Genomic DNA, 22,037 nt, shown 5'->3' on the forward strand with positions numbered 1-22,037 from the left:
ATAAAGACCTGCAATAAGGTTTGCAAGGGAAAAAAGGAAGAGAGATCATGAAGATCATCAAGTACTACTTCATTTATATATCAGATCAGGTGTCAGATCCAGTGAATTAGCCATTAGTTCGTTTTCAGTGAGTTATAGTTTAGAAGTCTAGTGCTACAGAGTCACCGTCAGTGAGTTATAGTTCAGATGAGCTATAATTTAGGTTTCTGCTTTCTTAGCCTCTACTTTCTGAATGTCATTGTATATATGAACATATGTTAAGTGCACATGAAATGCTCAGCAATATAGATGGTATTCTGAATCATATAACAAGTCTCAATAAATTTTAAAGGATTGAAAGTATGTATCTAAAGACAACAGAATTATAGGGCCTCTCTGGTGGTGCACCGGGTTAAAGCGCATCACCATGAAGCTATTTACAGCCACTGCAGCACAAGTTCGATCCCTGGCCAGAAAGGTGACACACATGATGTGGCAGACTTCTCCTGACCCACCCACTGCTCTCTTCAGCAATGTAGTTCAGTGGATCTGCCTGTTCTGCTCCCTACTCTGTCTCTGGTGAATCCTGTCACCCTCTGCATCTCTTGTATGCATAAATAAATAAATCTTAAAAAACTATAAGAAGTTTTTTTGGCCCTCCCTGGTGGCGCAGCGGGTTAAAGCACAGCACTGAGAATCTGAAGCCACTTCCGCATGAGTTCGATTCCCGCCTGCCCCGGAGGTGACCACATGGCGCGGCAGACCTCTCCTGACCTGCCCACTGCTCCCCTCAGCAGTGTACTTTGTAGATCTGCCTGTTCTGCTCCCCACTCTGTCTCTGGTGAAGCCTCTCACCGCCCCTGAGCCTCTGGCCTGTACCCCAGTTCTGTATGCACAAATAAATAAATTCTTTAAAAAAAAAAAACAAACAAAAAAAAACTATAAGAAGTTTTTTAACAAAAACATATGAATATTATAGCTATCTTTCCCTTTGTTTTTCCTCATTAATTTTAAAATGCCATAGCAAAATTGCAGTAGCCTCCCTTAACTGCAAGGTATATGTACCAAGATCTCAGTGAATACCTGAAACTGAAGACAGAATCTGATGTTTTTACTCAAGACAAATCGTCTATAATAAATTTTAATTTATAAATTAGGCACAGTAAGATTAACCACAATAACTATTTAGTAGAACAACTGTTAACAATCTACTGTAAGAGTTACATTGGTCTCTTTCAGAATATCTATCTATTACTCTTTCAGATCGTATTTTTGGACAAGTGCACGGAGTGGTTGAAATAATTGTGTAGATTTTATACTAATTTTTTACTCCAGTAGCTTTGAACTGGAGTTGAATCATTACTTGATTAATAGGTATTCAAAATGATGTCTTGAATTAAGGAAAATACTCCAGTGGTGTTCTGAATTGTTTCAGATTGCAACAAATCTTGGTGACATACATCGCTTTATGAATGGTACATTTTTGGGTGTTCAGCAAAAGATCTTGTTAAAAGAAAAAAGTCTCTGGGAAATAACCATAGAATCACTTAGATACCTGACAGAAAAAGGACTCCTAAAAGAAGACCCTATTTTGACAGAAAAAGGATTTCTACAAAAAGATACTATTCATCAATCTGAAGAAGAGTTCCAACATAATTTTCATATTACAAAATTGGGCCAAGCTTCCTTTAAAGGTAAGAGCTTACGTAAATCTTATTATTTATCTGTGAAATCCATTGGAAATAATAGAAAATTTTCTGTTACTTTGATTTGGATTTGTAATTTCATATTACAAAAGCTGTTAGAAACTGTTAAGAGTACTTTAAGCTGAAAAATATTTTGAATTGTAAGTAATTTAGAATACTACAGAAGTATATATAGAAAAAAGTTATCCTTCCTTCACACTTTTCTCCTTCAGCAATCACACAAATCTTAGTATCCCTCTAAGAGTACCAGTTTGATGTATATCTTTCCTAAGTATTACTACATACATACATACACATATAGATATACTTCTAAGATTTTTGAAGTTTTTGTTTTTAAGCAATCACTTATATTGTTCTGTAATTTGCATTTTCTGCTTAATACAGTACCTTAGAGATTATTCCATAAACAGTGAATAGTTTCATTTTTAATAGCTGCATCATGATTTATTTAATGTGAAATATTTCATGTCACTAAAATAATCCTAAGAATTCAGAATGATGTAAAGAGTAATCCCATACTCTTGTCCCATTTCCACTTTCTATTAGTGTGTATATGAGCATATGTATACATATATACACATATAAAAACATACATGTATACAGATGTATGTAGTTTACCTTGAAGGAACAAGAGTACAGTTTTTAGCAAATTGCTTTTTTATTTATAAAATATTATGAGCATTTTCATATGTCAGGCCACTTAAATCTCTCATATTTCTAATAATATAGTAATCCATAGTATTTATTAATCACTCCCATACTAATGGATACTTGAAATAACTCTGATTTTTTTCAATTTAAACAAGGCTGCATGGGCACTTCTACTTTGGGGTATATGTGGAAATGTTTTCCTGGGTTATATTCCCAAAAATAACTTAGTTCCTGGATTATATTCCCAAAAATAACATAGTTGGATTAGAAGGTATATAGTTATTAAATGTTGATTGATACTGTCAAAATGACCACCCTATTAGTTGTGCTAAACCACATAATAAGAGATTGTGAAGACTTTTTATTGAATTTAGGTAACTAATACCAATACTTTCTTTCCCCCTCTGATAATTTGAAAGGTGAAATATTTGTGTGTGTCTTCTAGGAACTATAGATTTGGCTTATTGTGACATTCTCTACAGAGACTTGAAGAAAGGTCTTGAAGGGCTTGTGCTTGAAAGTCTTCTTCATCTAATCTACCTAACAACTCCCTATGATATGGCTTCTCAGTGTGACCCTGATTGGATGATATACTTCAGGCAGGTGAGAATTTAAGATTCTTCAATATAAGCTATTTTAGTTTATTAATAATGATATGAATTTTATCAAGAAGTTATTCACTTCATTTTTCTCTATTAAAAACATTTGAAAAAATTGAAATTGAACCTTTGTCTTTCAGTTTTTAAAAATAATCACATGACAACTGCATTTTTGGCTTATTTAACTTAAATATCACTTTTCTGTTAAATAGGAACTTGCGTGTTATTGAAAAAATAAAGAAAGGTACAGGCTAAAAAGAATTTTTTTGACTGTTTTTTGACTGACAGTTACCGTTATGATTTGGTGACCACTACATTTTATAACACCTAAGATATAAAGAAAACAGTGAGAGCCATTTCTGATGATTGAGAGTTTGATTACATGATAACTCTATCAGATCCACACAAACCTGTAATATTTATACCTGAGCAGAACTATTTGTTATATTAGCAGTGGAAAGCTGGAGTTGACGTACTTATTACAAAACCAAATGGTAAAGTGTACTATGAAGTTTGCATCTCATTGTGGCTAACTTCCACCTGAGAAAAGAGATTTCACTTACATCTCCAGCCAATCACATATAATTACACTACAATTCACTGGAGGAAATTCACCTTACAATATATAAGTATACAATTTAATTTGCAGTAAAAAAGGGGAAGAAATAAGAACCACTAAGATGAGATTCTGTAGAAGGTCAGCTGTCAGGGAGGAAAAGGCTGCTTCTGTAGACCAAGCCTCAGGCCGCACTTGCCCAAACTTAGGAGAACTCGTGGGCTCGCACAGAGAACCCCAAAGCTTCTCGCACAAGTTTAATTCAGCTACTCTTCTGACACTGCTTTCAAAGGTATAGTGTCTGGGCCACCTATTAATTTTCTTTTGACTTTGTCTACTTCAGCTAGTCTATCTGTATTTGCCTCTCATCTGTTTGCCATTGTCTTCATAAACAAGCAGCTGCTTAATTGATAGCATAAGTCATCACTTCATTTACACCTATTTCCTGGTCAGTCAGGAACACTGTAAAATATAGTACATATTACATGAACTTTAGTCTTTTATGACTTTACTGTAAACAGTAAAGTGGTATACAGCTTTCAACTGTGGGCCTTTTTAGTGTCATATTTTTAAGTTGTTAACCATGAGTGTTTTTAACTGATACTATATAAAGCAGTTACTTTCAAAACCTTTCCATCTTCGCCTTCTACCCAAACATCTCCAACATAAAACATAAACAAAAATTCCATGGAAATCAGTATTTGTATTATGTGTCGCTAACAGATGTGCTATTTTAATAATATATTTCTTAAGCTTCTGGTATTTGTAAATAGCATTTATGTTGTTTTTCATCTCCTTTTGATGATGAAAATGTGATAGCAAAGGAAATACTGGGTTTGAGTCAAATGACAGTTTTTTTATGATTACAATTTAATTTTTTCATGTATTTACTCTTTCTACATAGTTCAACAAACTCAGTCCAGCAGAACAAAAGGTAGCTGCACTTGTTGGTGTCTCTGAAAGTTTTATTGTGAAAAAAGCATCAGGTCAAGTTGTCAAGAAGGTACCATACTTTTTTTCTTTATTAAACAATTAACTAAATCTATTTTTAAAAATTAATACTGTTAACATATTATCTCTTTGTTAAATTGATAGTTTTTTTTTCTTTAATGTAATACCCATTTTGCTGTATAAAATATATCTGAGAACCAGAAATTTACACATTTACCAAAAATATTTCTGGTTGGTATAATGACCTTTTTTATATCTTTTATAAGCATAAAGACATCAGTCATGAAAAGAGCTCTAATGTCTTACCATATATCTAGGACTCTAGACTGATTTAATCTCAGGATCCTTAGCTGATCACATCTGCAAAGATCCTATCTCTAAATAAGATCACAATTACAGGTCCAGGGGTTAGGACTTGAGCACATCTTTTCTCAGAGCAAGAGGAAGAACACAATCGAACCCACTAATCTCTCTGTAGAGAGAAGTTTAATTTAAAACAGCTTGACTCATCTCTTTTTTTTATACTTAGAAAAATGATAATTTGAATGAATCTAAGATACATATGTTAGAAATTAGTTTTGTTTCTATGGAATCATTTTGTTCTTGCTCTGTGGTAGTACAACTTCATTTACTTTTACATTTTGTCCTGCTTGAAAATAACGTAGACTTTTAACAGGTCCAGTACATAAATACATTTGATTATGTCGTTCTAGAAGGTGGACAAGGACATTGTCAACAGACTATACCTATCTTTTGTTCTTTATACTTTGCTCAAAGAGACCAATATTTGGAGTGTGTCTGAAAAATTTAATATGCCTCGAGGATATATACAAAATCTTCACACTGGAGCTGCTGCATTCTCTTCGTGTGTGTTACATTTCTGTGAGGTAATTCCATTAAGTAATGGATGTATCCATTGTGCAACTTCTTGCTTAACTGTTACACTAAACTCAAAACCACTTAGTCATATTTTCCCATTGCACTCATAATTTATTTAAGATGTATCTTTGTTTTTATCCACTTGGAGAAATATACAAGTTTATGAAACACACAAAAATGACAGAATTAAATAAAATATATAATGAAAAAGTAGAAAGCACCTCGTTTAGCCCTATGCTTTGAACACCATTAGTTATTTCAAATATTTGGAATCATCTCTTAAGAACATTTCTCCATTGTAGATTCTGTGTCTTTTTCACTAGTGATAGCCACATTAAATGTTTGATCAGTATATCCAACAGATAACCTGAGACTACTTAATAACGTGTACTTTTGATTGCTATAGTAATTTACCATTTTTGTTTCCATATTTACTTTAGCCCTACATCAAATTTTACTTTATAAAATATTTGTGGGTAAATGCATTTACCCAAATGCATTTAGGGTGATTTAAGACTTTACTAAAAGAAAGTTTTGGAATTTCCTTAAGTATTTTAGTCAAATTTACTACACTCTTCTACTCAAATAATTTTTTATTAAAATATAAACAATTTTGGCCCTCCCTGGTGGCGCAGCAGGTTAAAGCGCAGCACTGAGAAGCTAAAGCCACTTCTACATGAGTTCGATTCCCGCCTGCCCTGGAGGTGACCACATGGCATGGCAGACCTCTCCTGACCTGCACGCTACTCCCCTCAGCAGTGTACTTCGTAGATCTGCCTGTTCTGCTCCCCACTCTGTCTCTGGTGAAGCCTCTCGCCGCCCCTGAGCCTTTAGCCTGTACCCCAGCTCTGTATGCACAAATAAATCTTTTAAAAAAAAATATATATATATAAACAATTTTTACATTTAAATTTCTTTTTACTGGGTAGCATCATAAATTCTTTAAATATTTGTTTCTAAACTCAATTTTTGAAAATATTTTACCCTGTTAATTTTTTTGCTTAAAATCTACTTCATTTTCCTATCTTAATCTACATATTCTTTATGTACATGGCAGTTAATCCTATCATAGTGTAATAATGAACAAATAATCAAAAAAAACCTTGATTTTGAAATGAATAATTAGTTTAGCAAACTTACTGCCTATGTTGACTTTTTAATATTTGGTTATTTTTCCTGATCACATTCTAGTTAAACAGTAAGTCTTTTAAATAATAAAAAAAAAATTAACTTTTAAAATGTGTTTTCTTAAATTTTTTATGTTTGCTGTTCTTTGTAGTTAAAGATGCATCCTCTAATATTCTATACCTTTATTTTACTTTTGATGCTGTTAGGGTTGAGCCTTGTAAAATTGTTCAAGTAAAAAAATCTAATTGTTGAACTTTAAAAACAACTATTTGATTGTCAGTTCTATTAACAGTCTACCTGACAGTTTCTGTGCTCATGAATGTATTTTCAATATTTTAAAATATTTTTCCTAAAAAATTTTGAAAATGGTATAAAAGAGCATCATTTTTTTTTAAAGAGCATCATTTTAATAGTATTAGTTAGATAGTATTAGTTAAGATGCTTTTAACTACAAATGATAGACGAACCTACAAAAGTGTCAACAATAAGGGAAAATGATAATCTCACAGAACAGTAAAGAGAGAGGAAAGGCAGTTTCTGGATTGATTGAATTAATCTTTCTATTCAAAGTGTTCTTTTTACTATCACTTTTAGTGCATTGACTTTCCCACTGGGTACAAACACGCCCGCTAGTGCTGTTATATGCTTCTTATAATCTCATAGTGATGCCCAGACAGCATTTTTAAAAATACTATTATAGGGCCCTCCCTGGTGGTGCAGCCGGTGAAAGCACAGCACTGAGAAGCTAAAGCTACTTCAGCATGAGTTCGATCCCCACACTGGGAGGTGATTCACATGGCGCAGCAGACCTCTCCTGACCCGCCCGCTGTTCACCTCAGCAGTGTACTTCTATGATCTGCCTGTTCTGTTCTCCACTCTGTCTCTGGTGAAGCCTCTCACCACCTCCTGCTCTCTGGCCTGTACCCCAGCTCTGTGTGCATAAATAAATAAACCTTTTTTAAAAAAATACTATTATAGAAAATTTCCTACACAAAAGAAGACAAAATAATATAACAACTACCCATTTAACCACCAGCATTTAACAATTATCAACTCATGGCTTCCAATGTTTTTGTTATAAGTATTGTTTTCATTGAACACCATCTTACATTTGAATCCCTCCATATTTAATAAGTTGTCTTAAGGATATATTCCCAGTGTTAGAAATTATTTTTAGTCATTTGAAAAGAAAAACTGCATACTTTTACTAATGTTATGATATAAAAAAAGTAGAACTTTTCCTATTGACTTATTTTTCAATTTCCAATCTTATCCCTAAACTAGTTGGTCCCCTCAAAGTCTCTCATAATTTTGCTTGAATCATTTTTTACTCTGGCTTAACTCAAGTTTCAGAACTTACATCATGGAACATCCTCGCTGAGCCCTTCATTACACAAACTGAACTTTGAAATAACATAACAGATTTTAATTCTGTAAATTGCTTTGTGTCCTACAGGAACTTGAGGAGTTTTGGGTTTATAAAGCCCTTTTGGTAGAACTTACCAAGAAGTTGACTTACTGTGTAAAGGCAGAACTAATTCCTCTCATGGAAGTGACTGGAGTTTTAGAGGTTAGTAACCTTTCACGTTGCCAGTTGAGGTAATATCAACTAACATCAGGTTTTACTACTCTGTTTGTGATAAAACTTTTCAGCTCTATTGCTCATTTATAATGGCAGCCCCTTTAGGAAAAAAATTATTGCCACGGTCTCTCAAAGTCCCCCATTAACCTGGAAACACTCCTTGATGAAAAATAACATTTATGGGCCAAAAAATGACAATGGGGATAAAAGTGACTGTCACAGGTATGCATGTGCTACATACAATTCATCCTTAGTATCTCTTCCTGCCTCCCCAACTTGTATCACTTTAGACCCAGGATTTAACTTAAGGGAGCAGTGATTTGGTTGTAACTGGGGTTATTTACATTCTCTAAGAGAGTTAGAAGAAAGTATAGTCAGCTGGTTTCTAAGTTTTTTTCACCAACCTTCAGTTTCATTTTATTCTTTATTATTCTGTATGAGAAGGTCTTCTACTTGAGATAACACATGCACACACTCATTTGTGGTCCCTGAGAAGGTAGTCAGTGTCAGACTTGAACATTTGACTGGAGATCTAAAATAATGGCTCTGTCCTATGCATACTAGTGAGTTTCTATTCCTAATTACAGCATACCTCAGTTGTTTTAAACTGCAGAGAAAGCTCTCTTGAAAGTCACACTGGCACTACCAAAATGCATCTTTTAAAATTCCTTAAAATCCATGTTTATTAATTTTTTTCCTTTCTTTAGATGCAAAAATTTTCCCTTGAGTAAGATACTTAAATGTTTTTTCCTGATCCCGAAGTCTGATCCTCCTAACTTTTGTGATACTTTTCAGGGTCGAGCAAAACAATTATACAATGCAGGTTATAAAAGTCTAATGCACTTAGCTAATGCAAATCCTGAAGTGTTAATAAGGACAATTGATCACTTATCAAGACGCCAGGCCAATCAAATTGTTTCATCAGCAAAGGTAAGCAAAACAATTTTTAATCTTCATGATATTTTATATTAGCTCCTTATATTTTAGACATAATAGACATAAAAACATATTTATCTATAGACAAAAGATTGGTATTAACAATGTGTGAATTAAATACTTCATCTGTGATTGTACAAGTCTTGCTAAAAACAGAAAAAGAAAAAGAAGACCTCCTAAAAAATTAAAGCAGTTTCAAGAGTTCATTAAGTACAGAGAATTCTGGAACACAGTGTTTTCTGTCACCCCCACCCTATTCACAGAAGTCCTTCTGTCAGTATCCCAACATCTGGTCTTCCCACCTGTGAAAAACCCTCATTGACAAAGAGCTTACCATCTCAAAAGTCAGGTAGTTCTAATTTTTGATGCTGTTAGGGTTGCATTGTACTACTTCCTTCTGGAACTATTTTATTTTTTTTGTTCATATGTTAATTTTTCAAACAATTGAAAACTGTTCTTATTGTCCTCAAAATTAGCTCTTTTCTGTTTCTCTCATCAATATTAAAGAATCTAGTTTTAGGCTATTCATTATCCTACTTACCCTTCGCCAGATACAATTCAGTTTGTCATCACCTTTCTGTCCTTTGTGGATAAAGCTACTCATAGCTGTTTGGGATCTTTTCTTGATCTCAAATGTAGTTCTATTCCTACAATCTGAAATTGCTTAACTTTTTTTTTTTAACTGTTTTGTTACACTATTGTCATATACTTGGTCTAATTAGTTAAAAAGTAAATTTCATCATCTTTGAATAAAAAAGTACCTACACTGATCTTTATAGCAATTCTAGGAGTTGGGCAGAGTCAATGTTAGCATTAGATAACACTAAAACAGATAACAGTATTATTTAGCTAATACTAAAACAGATGACTCTAAAACTGATCTTGATTCATCAGCTAGAAATTCTTGGGGCTGGTAGGTAAGTGGTAGGAGCACTCAGTGGTATATACAAGGACCCATTGCTTGGTCATTCTCAATACATAGCTTCCATCTTGCAATCTAATATACCATCCTTCTGCTTTCCAGAGAGCTTGAAAGAGTAAAATTAATTTTCTTTGAAAAGATTATATTTCAGTTACATAGCTTTTTGTAGGAAGACTGTTATCAGTGATATGTGTCTATCAGAAGCCACAGGATATGAGCTTATCCTATTACAGTTATTAACTGAAATTAATTTGACAAGTTTCTCTACTATAAAGTTATTTTTCCCTTTGTAATTCATATTTTGGAATGGAAACTTTGAGACTTGTGGAGCTATTCTATTCTTCATTACTTTCACATGCTTTTTTCAGTACCCACTGATTTTTTGCCTGGTATTTGTCAAATGATGATATTCTGACACTATTATTCCTTCTACATTTATTTATTGATATTTTACTATGAAAAAATAATTTTCTCCTTCATTTATTTATTTATATCATTGTGAACTGTGTGTTCATGCTTCCTCAATGGGATTTAATCCATTACTATTATTACGTATCTTCATGGTTCAGTGGCCTTAGGTTTGGCCAACAGTAGCCCCTGCATACTGGATCTTGTGTCTTTTTGGCTTGTTCCCATCCTTATTGGGGCACTTCTTTACTTTCTGACTCTGTCAGGATCTATTTGTTAGGAGATTGAAGCCACCCAGTAATTTGAATAGGAAGGTTTAAATAAATAATTAGTAACTGGTTATTAGTTGATTTCTACAGAATAAGCAGAAATTTATTTATTTATTTGAGGTAGCATCGGTTTCCATCACTGTATATGATTCAAAGGAATAGATATTTGAGTGCCACCAGATGTCCTGCTTGCCAGACAAGCATCTCAGGAGCTATAAAAGAGTATCCCCTTCCTCCAGTATCTTTGCTGACAGAGTATACCATTGTGCCAGCTGGGAAAGTAGAACAAGATCTAGCTCTAGTATTTCCAGCAGGACAACGAAGGATAGATAGGGAGCTGTGAAGCACTAAAACGAGTAGCCAGCATTCTGGCGCCACAGGATGTTTCCATTCAACTTGCAAATTACTTTGCCTTAGTCATGGAGTCAGACATTCTTCCAGAGTCCTCATTCTTTATAGTGAAGACTGCTATTTAGAAACCCAAGTTTTAGGGACTAAGTGTGCTCATCACCAAAGGGATATATCCTTGCTTCTGGGTTCTCATAAGACAGAGCCCACATATGTCACCTATTAAAGACTGTGAGCACATGCTGATAATCGCAATTCTGATTTTTCCAGGTGCACATTACTGTATAACAAAGTTTTATTTCAAAACTTAGTGACTTAAGACAGCTATTTTATTTTTGCTCATGTTTTTTATAGAGAGGAATTTTAGAAGAGTTCAGATAGGTGATTCATATTTGGAGTTTCATACATCACAATGAGATTTCAACTGTGGCTGTAGTCAGGTGGAGACTGGACTGGAGATCCAAGATGGCCCACTCACACAGATGGCAGCTGAAAATCAGCCGTTATCCTGGATTTTCAACTGGAACAACTGCATATGGTCTTTCCATGGGCTTCTGTCTACCATGAGATGGAAGCTAGGTTGTAAGAAGACATATCCAGTGAGTGAACATTTCAAGAGATGTTCAGAAATGCAAGAATCTCAGAAGTTGTGCAGTGTCACTCCTGCTGCATATTGTTAGCCACTAAGGTTTGCCCTGACTACAGTGAAGGGGAATCCCACGTCTAGATGAAGGGAGTGTCAAATAATTTTAAGTCCTCTTTGCATGTTAATCACAAATTATATTTACACCACATGCAAATTATATTCACTCCCAAAATATTTATTTCTTTATGGCATCAAACTGAGGTTCAACATCCAGAATTTCTTCTAGATCAGCTCCAGGTATGAGTGATACTCTTTGATTATAATTTCACAAGTAGTGTTCTTTGCAATCTCAAAACCTGGACTAAGATGCCACATGCAATGGTGAATAGACAGGATGACCGCAGTATACAATATATTCAGAATGCAAGGGAAATGGTAGCACATAGTAACAGTTCTTAAGTCCAGCCAGGCACAGGTGGTGGAGTCCTTGATTAGACCCCATTTCTATTCTCTGAGAATGATTCTTACTGGCTTTAGTTTTGTCACAGGGCAGGGAGAGAGGGGCACCACTGAACCCCCAAACCTGCCTGCTCTAAATGGGTTCTGCCATCTATCGCATCAAGACAAAACATGTAAGACTTTCAGGAAAAGGAACTGTAATACAGTGAGGATACAATATAGAAGACAAAGAATATATTTTCTAAATCGAATACCTGAAGTTACCCATCCCCTCATGGGTAAAAGTCTACCCAAAGGGATTGATGGGTAAAAGTCTACCCAAAGGGATTGATGGGTAAAAGTCTACCCAAAGGGATTGGTCCAAAACAAGGCCTCAAAGACCTCACAAGTCTAAATAAAGCACCTTCTGGCCAGGACCCATAGAAAAGGGTCAGAAATGGCCAGACAAGTTTGGGAGGAAAAGAGCAAAATCAAAATCAAAATAAACACTGACATAGCCAACCTCCCCACGTGTCTCTCACCCACATCTCTGTCAACCAGTCCAGGGCCAAGAAATAAACACGGTTTCTTCACATGTCTCCCTTTGCTCCATGTGGCTTCCTTAGGTCTCCTGGCTTTCCACCCAACTTCCTTCTTCCTCAGATTCCTTCTCTTCTCTCCTTTTCTCTGCTCAGCTCCACCCTCCTGCTGGGTGGGGCAGGGAACCTGGAACTTCCCCTTTTCCTGGGGACCACCCTGTTACAATTTCTCTCGTGTGAGTCATTCTTTTTTTATCCATAGCAATGACCTATATTTATAGCTGGATAGCTTTCTCAGTCCACTGCTTGGCTGTAGGTTCAGGCTTCTTTTTATTTTGTACTCTCTCTCTCTCTCTCTTTTATTCAAATGAGTGTCATTTCTTTTAAAACATTTCTTAATCGATTATAATTTCCATGTGACTTGGTTTCGAATACACATGGTTGCTGGGACCAAGAGGAAAAAAATCTGAATGGTCTCGTAACAAGAAACCAAGATAAAAACTGCAGGGTCTCTTTTGACTGGACTTGGGAAATCAGGCAACTACATTCTGTTAGTCACAAGTGAGTCATCCAGACTGATGGAGGAAGGAATGCAGGAGAGGCATCACAAGGGCATGGATAGAAGGGGTTAGTGCAGCAGCTGACACAGCCTCGCCCTGGGAGGGGCTTACTCCCTGTGAGCCTAGGTTTGTTGTCTTTGAACAAATTCTGAAGAGATTCCTGATCACATTTATCTCAATGTCCTTATCTTTCACCTTTTGGATTTGAGCTTCAGATACAGCCCACAGTCTGTTATCTGCTGGGAACTCCTGCAGATATTCAGGAATCCAGGGGGCATCCCGGATTTTATGTATGTGTGAGTTGCTGCACTAGCCCCTTCTATCCATCCCCTGTGTGACTAGGTCTTGTGATCTCTCCCCTGCCTTTGTCCATCACAGACCAGCACTGACTTGAGAGGAGAATCAGATCTCCCAATAGAGTTGTCAAAAAGTATCTATCTTTACTCTAACCCACCTGTTGGGGACCAGCCTCAACACACAGTGGCGGTGGGGAAAGGGAGTTGGGCAAGGTTGGGCAAGAGCTTCAGAGGTGTGAAACAGGTTGGCAAGTGGAGATTTTGGGGGGGCAGGGGGAGCGGGACTAAGGAGACAGGGGAGTCCGTCTAGGGTACAAGTGTCTTCTGCCTCTGGTCTCAGCAGGACTTTATATATTACAAGCAAGCAGTCAGATTACATTGGTCTATGGATTGAGCAGAAAGATTACAATCATCCCCTTTTTTCTAAGAACAGTTAAAGTTAAAAAAGCTACATAAATTCATAAAATTTAGGACTAGCATTTCTGTATTTACCACAGTGAAAGATTAGCTAAAATGAAGCCCTTTTACACTAGTTACTATTTAAAATGACCATCATTCTCATTAAGACATCCTATAGGTGAAAGAGATGAAGTAAAGCCAGGGTGGAAAAGTTTACTTTGTAATCCATCACTAAAAGACTCATTTTAAGACTGAACAAGAGAAAGCTTAAGTTCCTCATTTAAAGACTGAAGGAGAGAAAGCTTAAGTAAAGTTCCTCATTTAAAGACTGAACAAAAGGATTTAAGTAAGATGGTAGAGTGAGGTTCCAGTTCTGGGTAGGAAAAGAGCTCTGGTTATTTTTTAATATGTTCTTAGTGTTGCCTTGTTTTACAATATTGATTTTACTATAACAGCCAATTTGTAAAATCACTTTTGACTTCATCAGATGCATTTGAATAAAAAGGTGGCTACAATGACAGGAGAGGCAAAAAAAAAAAATCAGCAGGAGCCAGCTTTGGGGCCCCCTAACTTTTGAGGAATGTGTCCCCACAAGCTCAGACTGTTATAGAGCAAAATCTGTTCCAGGACAGAAAATCTGTTAGAGGACAGGGAGAGAAGGGCACCCTGAAGCACCAAATCTGCCTGCTCTAAGTGGGTTCTGCCATCCACTGCATCAAGACAAAACATATAAAACTTTAATGAAAAGGGACTTTAATACAGTGAATATACAATGCGGAACACAAAGAATATAACTTGTAAATCAAACACCTGAAGTTACCCATCCCCTCATGGGCAAAAGTCAACCCAAAAGGGATTGGCCCAAAGCAAGACCTGAAAGCTGCCACAAGACTAAAGCACCTTCTGGCCGGGACCCATGGAAAAGGGGCAGAAATGGTCAGGCAAGTCTGGGAGGAAAAGAGCAAAATCAAAGTCAATATAAACACTGCCATAGTCACCTCCCTACAGGTCTCTCACCCACATCTGCCTTAACCAGTCCAGGGTCAGGAAACAAGCACGGTTTCTTCATCACATGCTTGCTGCTCCATGTGGCTTCCTCAGGTCTTCTGGCTCTCCATCCTACTTCCTTCTCCTCTCCTCCTCTGATTCCTTCTCTCCTTTTTCTCTGCTCAGCTCTACCCTCCTTCTAGGTGGGGCAGAGAACCTGGAACTTCCCCTTTTCCTAGGGACCACCCTGTTACAGGATCTTGTCAGACAGCATGAGTTAGCTGGCCCACACTACCCACCAGTTTCATGTTACAAAATTGTGTGTTGTTCTCCTCCTTCAATTTTTAGTTTTTCCCACAGTGACAAACTTCATTCCTATTTTCATCAGTATATTTATCTATTTTGCTTAATCCTAGAAAATAATTTTAGAATTGTTAAAGCATGTCACTGCAAAGAAAGCCAACTTACTAATGGGAGTATTTATAACTCTTTACCTTTCATCTGAGAATATGAATTGAAATGTGTTCAAATGTTACTTGGTTGTTTTCTGCTGTTGTTTATCTGCTTTAGTATGGGTATGTTATTCACTTGAATCTGAGCAAATGTTTTAGTTCCTTTCTCCCCACATCCTTATGGATTTTTTAAAGTATAAAATCCTGTTAATTTTATGGATCCTATTAATCCATTAACATATCTCTTAACCTTGAGAGGGGCACCACTGAACCCCCAAACCTGCCTGCCCTAAATAGGTTCTGCCATCTGCCACATCAAGACAAAACATATAAGACTTTAATGAAAAGGGACTTTAATTCTGTGAGTGTACAATACAGAAGACAAAGAATATAATTTCTAAATCAAACACCTGAAGTTACCCACCCCTTCATGGGTAAAAGTCGACCCAAAAAAGGTTGTTCCAAAGCAAGACCTGAAAGCCCCCACAAGGCGGAAGCGCCTTCTGGCAGGGACCCATAGAAAAGGGTCAGAAATTGCCAGACAAGTCTGGGAAGAAAAGAGCACAATCAAAATCAATATAAACACTGCCATAGTCAACCTCCCCACCGATCTCTCACCCACATCTGTTTCAACCAGTCCAAGGCCAAGAAACAAGCACGGTTTCTTCACCACACGCTCTCTGCTCCATGTGGCTTCCTCAGGTCTCCTTCTGGCTCTCCATCCTGCTTCCTCCTGCTTCCTTCTTCTTCAGATCCTTCTTTTCTCTGCTCAGCTCCACCCTCCCTGCGTGGGGCAGGGAACCGGGAACTTCCCCTTTTCCTGGGGACCACCTGTTACAATTTTACCAAGCAATAGCATCCTTTTATCTCATTTTCGTTCTCTTAATTGTTTTCCTGATATTTTCTCAGTGTCCCTAATAGGTTTTTTTAATTCAAGTCTGTTCTTTTTTGGGCATTTCTTTAGCTTTAATTTCTCGTACGATTTTGTCTTTCTGTTTCTTTCCTGAACTTAACTGAACTGTTTGGTCCATTTTTGTTCTCAGTTTTTGAACATTGTTTTCAGAATATATTTCCCTTACCACCTTGCCCAACATCTCCAAATCTTTTATTTTAGGATATTTAATTTTGCTTGTAATGCTATCTTACTTTTTTTCTACTTCATGGTTTGCTTTCAGAGAAGGAAATTTCTTATGAGCTGAAGTATTTTGAATCTCATTTTCTGTTTTATTTTACTTTTTTTTTTAAGATTTATTTATTTATGCATACAGAACTGGGATACAGGCCAGAGGTGCAGGGGCGGTGAGAAGCTTCACCAGAGACAGAGTGGGGAGCAGAACAGGCAGATCGATGAAGTACACTGCTGAGGGGAGCAGTGGGTTGGTCAGGAGAGGTCTGCCGCTCCATGTGTATTAACTCCAGAATGGGGATCAAATTCATGCTGAAGTGGCTTTAGCTTCTTAGTGCTGTGCTTTCCCCCACTGCTCCACCAGGGAGGGCCCTCTGTTTTACTTTTCTATAGTACATTTGTATAGTTGAGAACTGTGTATGCCTCTGCTTTTCTTGGACTGGGTAGCAATTCATATTGATTTATGAGGATACTAGTTCAAGAGCCTATCTTCTGTCAGTGTAGTAAACTATAGATTCTTTAATAGAAAGCTTGGGGTAGGAGTAGAATGCAAGAAGAAATTGTGTACTTTGATTTTAGGTTTTTCTTTGCCCTCTAGTATTCTAAAAGTTGTTTTCTTGCATATTTTTCCCTTACTTCTGACCTTCCAAAGGATACCTCTCTCTTTTTTACCCATATTCTTCCTTGGAAATACTGCCTTTCCAAGACTTGTTTTCTAGAGTTCCATTCATTTTAACTCTCTTCCTATAAACATCTTTAACATACCAAAATTATTTTCTCAGTGTTTTTGTTCTTTGGGTAAGAGTAAAGTTTCTCTCTTTAGAGGTGAACTTCTTTTCTCCTCTTCTTTCTGATGTAGTTTATTTCTGAAAAGCATTTGGGGAGTCTTAGAAATGCCTTCAGGTTGATGGTGTACTCTATATTCAAGTAATGATAAGACATGAGTTTTTTGTGGTTTACTTGTTCTTGTTTATCTGTACGGTTTTTGGAAGGTGTGCTGGGAGATTCATTTTACATGCTCACCATTACTGAAAAACTTACCTAATTACATTTTAATCTATTTAATACTATATTTTAATTTATATGTAATACCATATAATATTATGCTTTATATCATATTGATAGATTGGGGGGTTTACTTTGTTCATTTGACATTTTCCTCTAATTTTGCTAAACTTTCATTATTAAAATTTTGTAACAGAAGTAGACATATTTCACCTAATAGATATATAATCCAGCTGCAACAAATACCATCATTTTAGTTCTGATTTTTAGAAATAGAAAGTCATTGCTCAAAAAATATTCTTTTACATCTTCTGTGTGCCATTTGAAATTAATCATATTAATTTTAAGAACGTGAATAAAATTTTTCTTTGAAGCACTGATAGGATTCTAAAAGATCAGACTAAACTTCTAGGAATAATAAAATGCATATATAACAGATAAAATTTTCAAGAGCTAATTAAATTTTTGCAAAATTGTCTTAGATTTTATAGATTAAAAGTTAATTTTTAATAGCTGAGTCATCAATAATACAAATCTTTGGGACTATTAAAGCTCCTTTATTTTTGGTACACTAAATGCAGTGGTCAGCTAAAATGACTTCAACTAAATGCCTTAGCGTCATTTACTGTAACCACTTGTTCTTAAGTGACCATTTCTCAATCTTATTAGTTTTAATGTCTGGATTGCTAATGTGTAAGGATTCAGGTGTCTAATGGATGGTTGTAAAAATGTTAGTAATTCTGTAGCAATGCATATTTTGACCTCATGTCTTGATTTTTTTTATTGTAGATGCTGTTACATGAAAAAGCAGAAGCTTTGCAAGAAGAAGTAGAAGAGTTATTGAGATTACCTACTGATTTCCCTGGTGTTGAGGTCTCTTCTATGGAATAGGCATGAAGTTATCTGATGAACATTCTCAAATATGAATTTATTATATATATGTTTTATTAAAGATTCCCTGTAATTTAAGGTGAAAAAAAAACTTTTTAATTTATACACAAGAACTATGTATAATGCTTGGATATACAACTCACCTGTAATTACAGTAACTTTCCCACTAATAATCCATTTTCCTCAATGCTTACATATGTTTTCTCTCCTCAAAATCTATACTATTCACTATGAAATGAAATCCAAGTCTTTAACATAGCTTCATCTTACCTTACTACGCAGGTGTTTCATTATTCTCTTTGTCACTTCTTATTCACTTTCAGTATTCTCTTATTTGCATATACCTCTAGACTATTTGAAATCCCTAGATCTTACTGTAGAGCTTTCCAGCCTTCTTTTTCTTAACTCTTCTCAATGCATGGGAAAATATCTAAAATGTGTTCTATACTTGAAGTATGTGGCAAATGCTCAAATAACAGTCTCCTCTATGAAATTGTCCCAATGTTTCCTCGTCTATACCGCATATAAGAGTTTCTGACCTATGGTTTTATAAGCCTCTCATTTATGCCATGGGCATGAAAAATAGAAATAAAAATGTAGACCTATATGTATATCTATAAAATTACATAGTATTAAGAATATTTTTATAGCTTCACTAATTTTTTTATATTATAAAGCATTTCTTTCAAGGGGGTATTACTTTCTGCATACTATTCTGAATAAATGCCAGGCACATGTGGACTATTGTTGCTTTTCTTCCCTGTCCTGTACCTTCCCCCACCCCCAACTACATTAACCACAAAACAAGGTGTTTATAATATCCATGTCCTTTTTTTTTAATACTGTTAGTTTGTGATCTCCTAGAGAGCCAAGTCCTCTATTATCATTTTTGGGCTACCCAGCACCCACCAAGGTTCATTGCACAAAGTAGGAACTTCTGTGAAAAATGAATACTACCAAATGAACTATACTGATTGTTGTTTTCTAGAAGAGGACAAAAGTCCCAGTCATAAAATTAGATTCCTTCTTGCTGAAGGACAAATGACTATTTCCTGAAGAGGAAGAACAAACGCTATTTGGTAATAGGGTAATAAACGCTAGTGTGAAGGCAAAACCTCAGCAGCCAGAGAGACGGAGGATATTGTGAGCAAATTTGCTCAAAAGAAGGAACAAGGCCTCCTGGTGGCACAGCGGGTTGTCTCAGCACTGTCAAGCTATCCCCACCACTGCAGCAAAAGTTTGATACCTGGCCAGGGAGGTGACCCAAATGGCTCAGCAGGCCTGTCTCAGCTGCTGCTCCCCTCAGCGGTGTATTTTAGTCAATCCACCTGTTCTGCTCCGCACTCTGTGGTGAATGCTCTCACACACACATGCCACCCTCTCACCCTACCACACCACACACACACACACACACACAAACACACCCCTGTGTCCTAAACCCCAGCCATTGTATGCATACATAAATAAATCTTAAAGAAAGAAAGAGCTCACTGCTCTAATTTTAGGTAGAAAATTGCTTATTAGTCCAGGTTGCGTCAGTCTGTTACAGGGCAGGGAGAGAGGGGCACCACTGAACCCCCAAACCTGCCTGCCCTAAATAGGTTCTGCCATCCGCCACATCAAGACAAAACATATAAGACTTTAATGAAAAGGGACTTTAATACAGTGAGTATACAATACAGAAGACAAAGAATATAATTTCTAAATCAAACACCTGAAGTTGCCCATCCCCTCGTGAGCAAAAGTCAATCCAAAAGGGATTGGCCCAAAGCAAGGCCTGAAAGCCTTCCATAAGATTAAATAAAGCACCTCCTGGCTGGGACCAAACAAATGGGTCAGAACTGGCCAGACAAGTCTGGGAGGAAAAGAGCAAAATCAAAATCAATATAAACACTGCCATAGTCAACTTCCCCACAGCTCGCTCAACCACATCTGTTTTCAACCAGTCCAGGGCCAAGAAATAAACACGGTTTCTTCACACGTCTCCCTTTGCACCATGTGGCTTCCTCAGGTCTCCTGGCTCTCCATCCTGCTTCCTTCTCCCTTAGATTCCTTCCCTTTTTATCCTTTACTCTCCTCAGCTCCACCCTCCTTCTGGAAAGGGCAGGGAAACTGGAACTTCCCCCTTTTCCTAGGGACCACCCTTTTATACTTTGCCCTCCTTCTCAGCCAAGGTGTGAAGTTTTTGTTTTGTTTCCATGTTTTTCAGAAGTAAAGAGGTGGAGGTCAATATCTAGTGTCAGTGACACTTAAGTCACAGTGAATAACTCAGGAAATGGAGTTAGAACAACTAAGCTTTTAGAAAAATATTAAGCTGAATTTCGACTTAGCACCCAACCAAATGGAAAAATTTGAGGCAAATTAGAGATTTGAACATGGAATTTTTGAGACTGTCATCTGTACTGAAACATAAAGAAATGACTGGTGGTTATTTCAAAATATTGCAATTTCAGCAGTTCCAATGTGGTGTCAGGTTTTTTGTATTTTTTAAAAGATTTATTTATGCATACAGAGCTGGGGTACAGGTCAAAGTTGCAGGGGCAGTGAGAGGATTCACCAGAGTGGGGAGCAGAACAGGCCGACTAATGAAATACACTGCTGAGAGGAGCAGCAGGTGGGTCAGGAGAGATCTGCTGTGCCATGTAGTCGCCTCTGAGGCTGGGGATCGAACTCGCAGTGAAACAGCATTGGCTAGCTTGCAATGCTGCTGTTTAACCCATTGTGCCACTAGGGAGAGCCCAGGGTTTTTTTGTTTTTGTTTTTATATTTTTTCAAGCTGTAACCCAAATTGCATGTTTCTGTAGTGCTTCACCAACATCTTTCTAATGTCCTAGCTTCTTTTGCTTTGCTCTTTGAAGTTAACCAACCATCACCAAGAAAAGGTTTTTCTACGAGGCACATCCTAGTTTTTGTTAAGTCAACGCCTTTTTAAACCCAAGGCACCCTCTCAACAAATATCCAAACATATTTTCCCAGGAAGGGCTGAGATAAGGTCCTCTTTGTCTTTACACTTCCCTTAATAAGAACCTTCTCACACAAGAGTCACTGTAGCTTTTAAACACCATCCCATATGATAGAACATAACACTAAGGATGTATAATTATTATAAGCCTATTCTGCTCCCCACTTTGTCTCTGGTGAACCCTCTCAGCCACCCCTGCACCTCTGGCCTGTGCCCCAGGTCTGTATGCATAAATAAATAAATCTTTAAAAAAAATATGACTGTGCATCACTCATAATAAGGGAGATGCAAATTAAATCCACAATGAGATACCACCTCACCCCAGTGAGAATGGCACATCTTCAAACAACTAGCAACAACAATGTTGGCGAGGATGTGGAGAAAAAGGAACTCTTCTGCACTGCTGGTGGGAATGCAAACTAGTACAACCAAACTATACAAAACTGTTTGGAGGATCCTCAAACTGCTAAACATGGAGCTTCCCTACAACCCAGCAATCCCACTCCTAGGTATCTACCCAAAGGATACAAAAACACTGATTCAAAAAGATACCTGCACCCCCATGTTTATTGCTGCTTTATTTACAATTGGAAAAACATGGAAGCAGCCCAAATGCCCAAAAGTAGATGAAGATGTGGTACATATACACATAGAATAATACTCAGCAACCAAAAAGAAGAAACACATGTCTTTTGCAGCAACATGGATGGAGCTGGAAAAGATCATGCTTAGTGAGAGAAGCCAGAAAGAAAAAGAAAAATACTCGATGGTTTCACTCATAGCAGGAGTATAATGGACCAGGCAAGGAAATAATAAGAATAATGAGCAGCCATATACCAGAGACATTTTGTGGGGGGTGGAGTGGGGAATGGGATCAAAAAC

The 22,037-nt window shown here is 36.8% G+C and overlaps 1 protein-coding gene across 3 annotated transcripts in view; it reads left to right on the top strand.

Annotated features, from left to right (window-relative positions):
- Window positions 1-18,928, top strand: part of HELQ (helicase, POLQ-like) — a 36,557-nt gene extending 17,629 nt beyond the window's left edge. For 2 of the 3 annotated variants that reach the window (XM_012724282.1, XM_012724283.1), the window contains 7 exons: window positions 1,415-1,673; window positions 2,782-2,939; window positions 4,396-4,494; window positions 5,156-5,329; window positions 7,906-8,019; window positions 8,827-8,961; window positions 18,092-18,928. In XM_012724282.1, the coding sequence (XP_012579736.1) occupies window positions 1,415-1,673; window positions 2,782-2,939; window positions 4,396-4,494; window positions 5,156-5,329; window positions 7,906-8,019; window positions 8,827-8,961; window positions 18,092-18,193 (1,041 nt within the window). In that variant the 3' untranslated portion in view covers window positions 18,194-18,928. Of the gene's footprint in view, window positions 1-1,414; window positions 1,674-2,781; window positions 2,940-4,395; window positions 4,495-5,155; window positions 5,330-7,905; window positions 8,020-8,826; window positions 8,962-18,091 lie in introns of those variants that run through there. The other variant, XR_001145392.1, reaches the window with a different exon arrangement.
- Window positions 18,929-22,037: the final 3,109 nt, after the last annotated feature.

The sequence above is a fragment of the Condylura cristata genome, unplaced genomic scaffold, assembly GCF_000260355.1.
Source record: "Condylura cristata isolate star-nosed mole 26May11 unplaced genomic scaffold, ConCri1.0 scaffold00012, whole genome shotgun sequence".
Classification (NCBI taxonomy): Eukaryota; Metazoa; Chordata; class Mammalia; order Eulipotyphla; family Talpidae; genus Condylura; species Condylura cristata.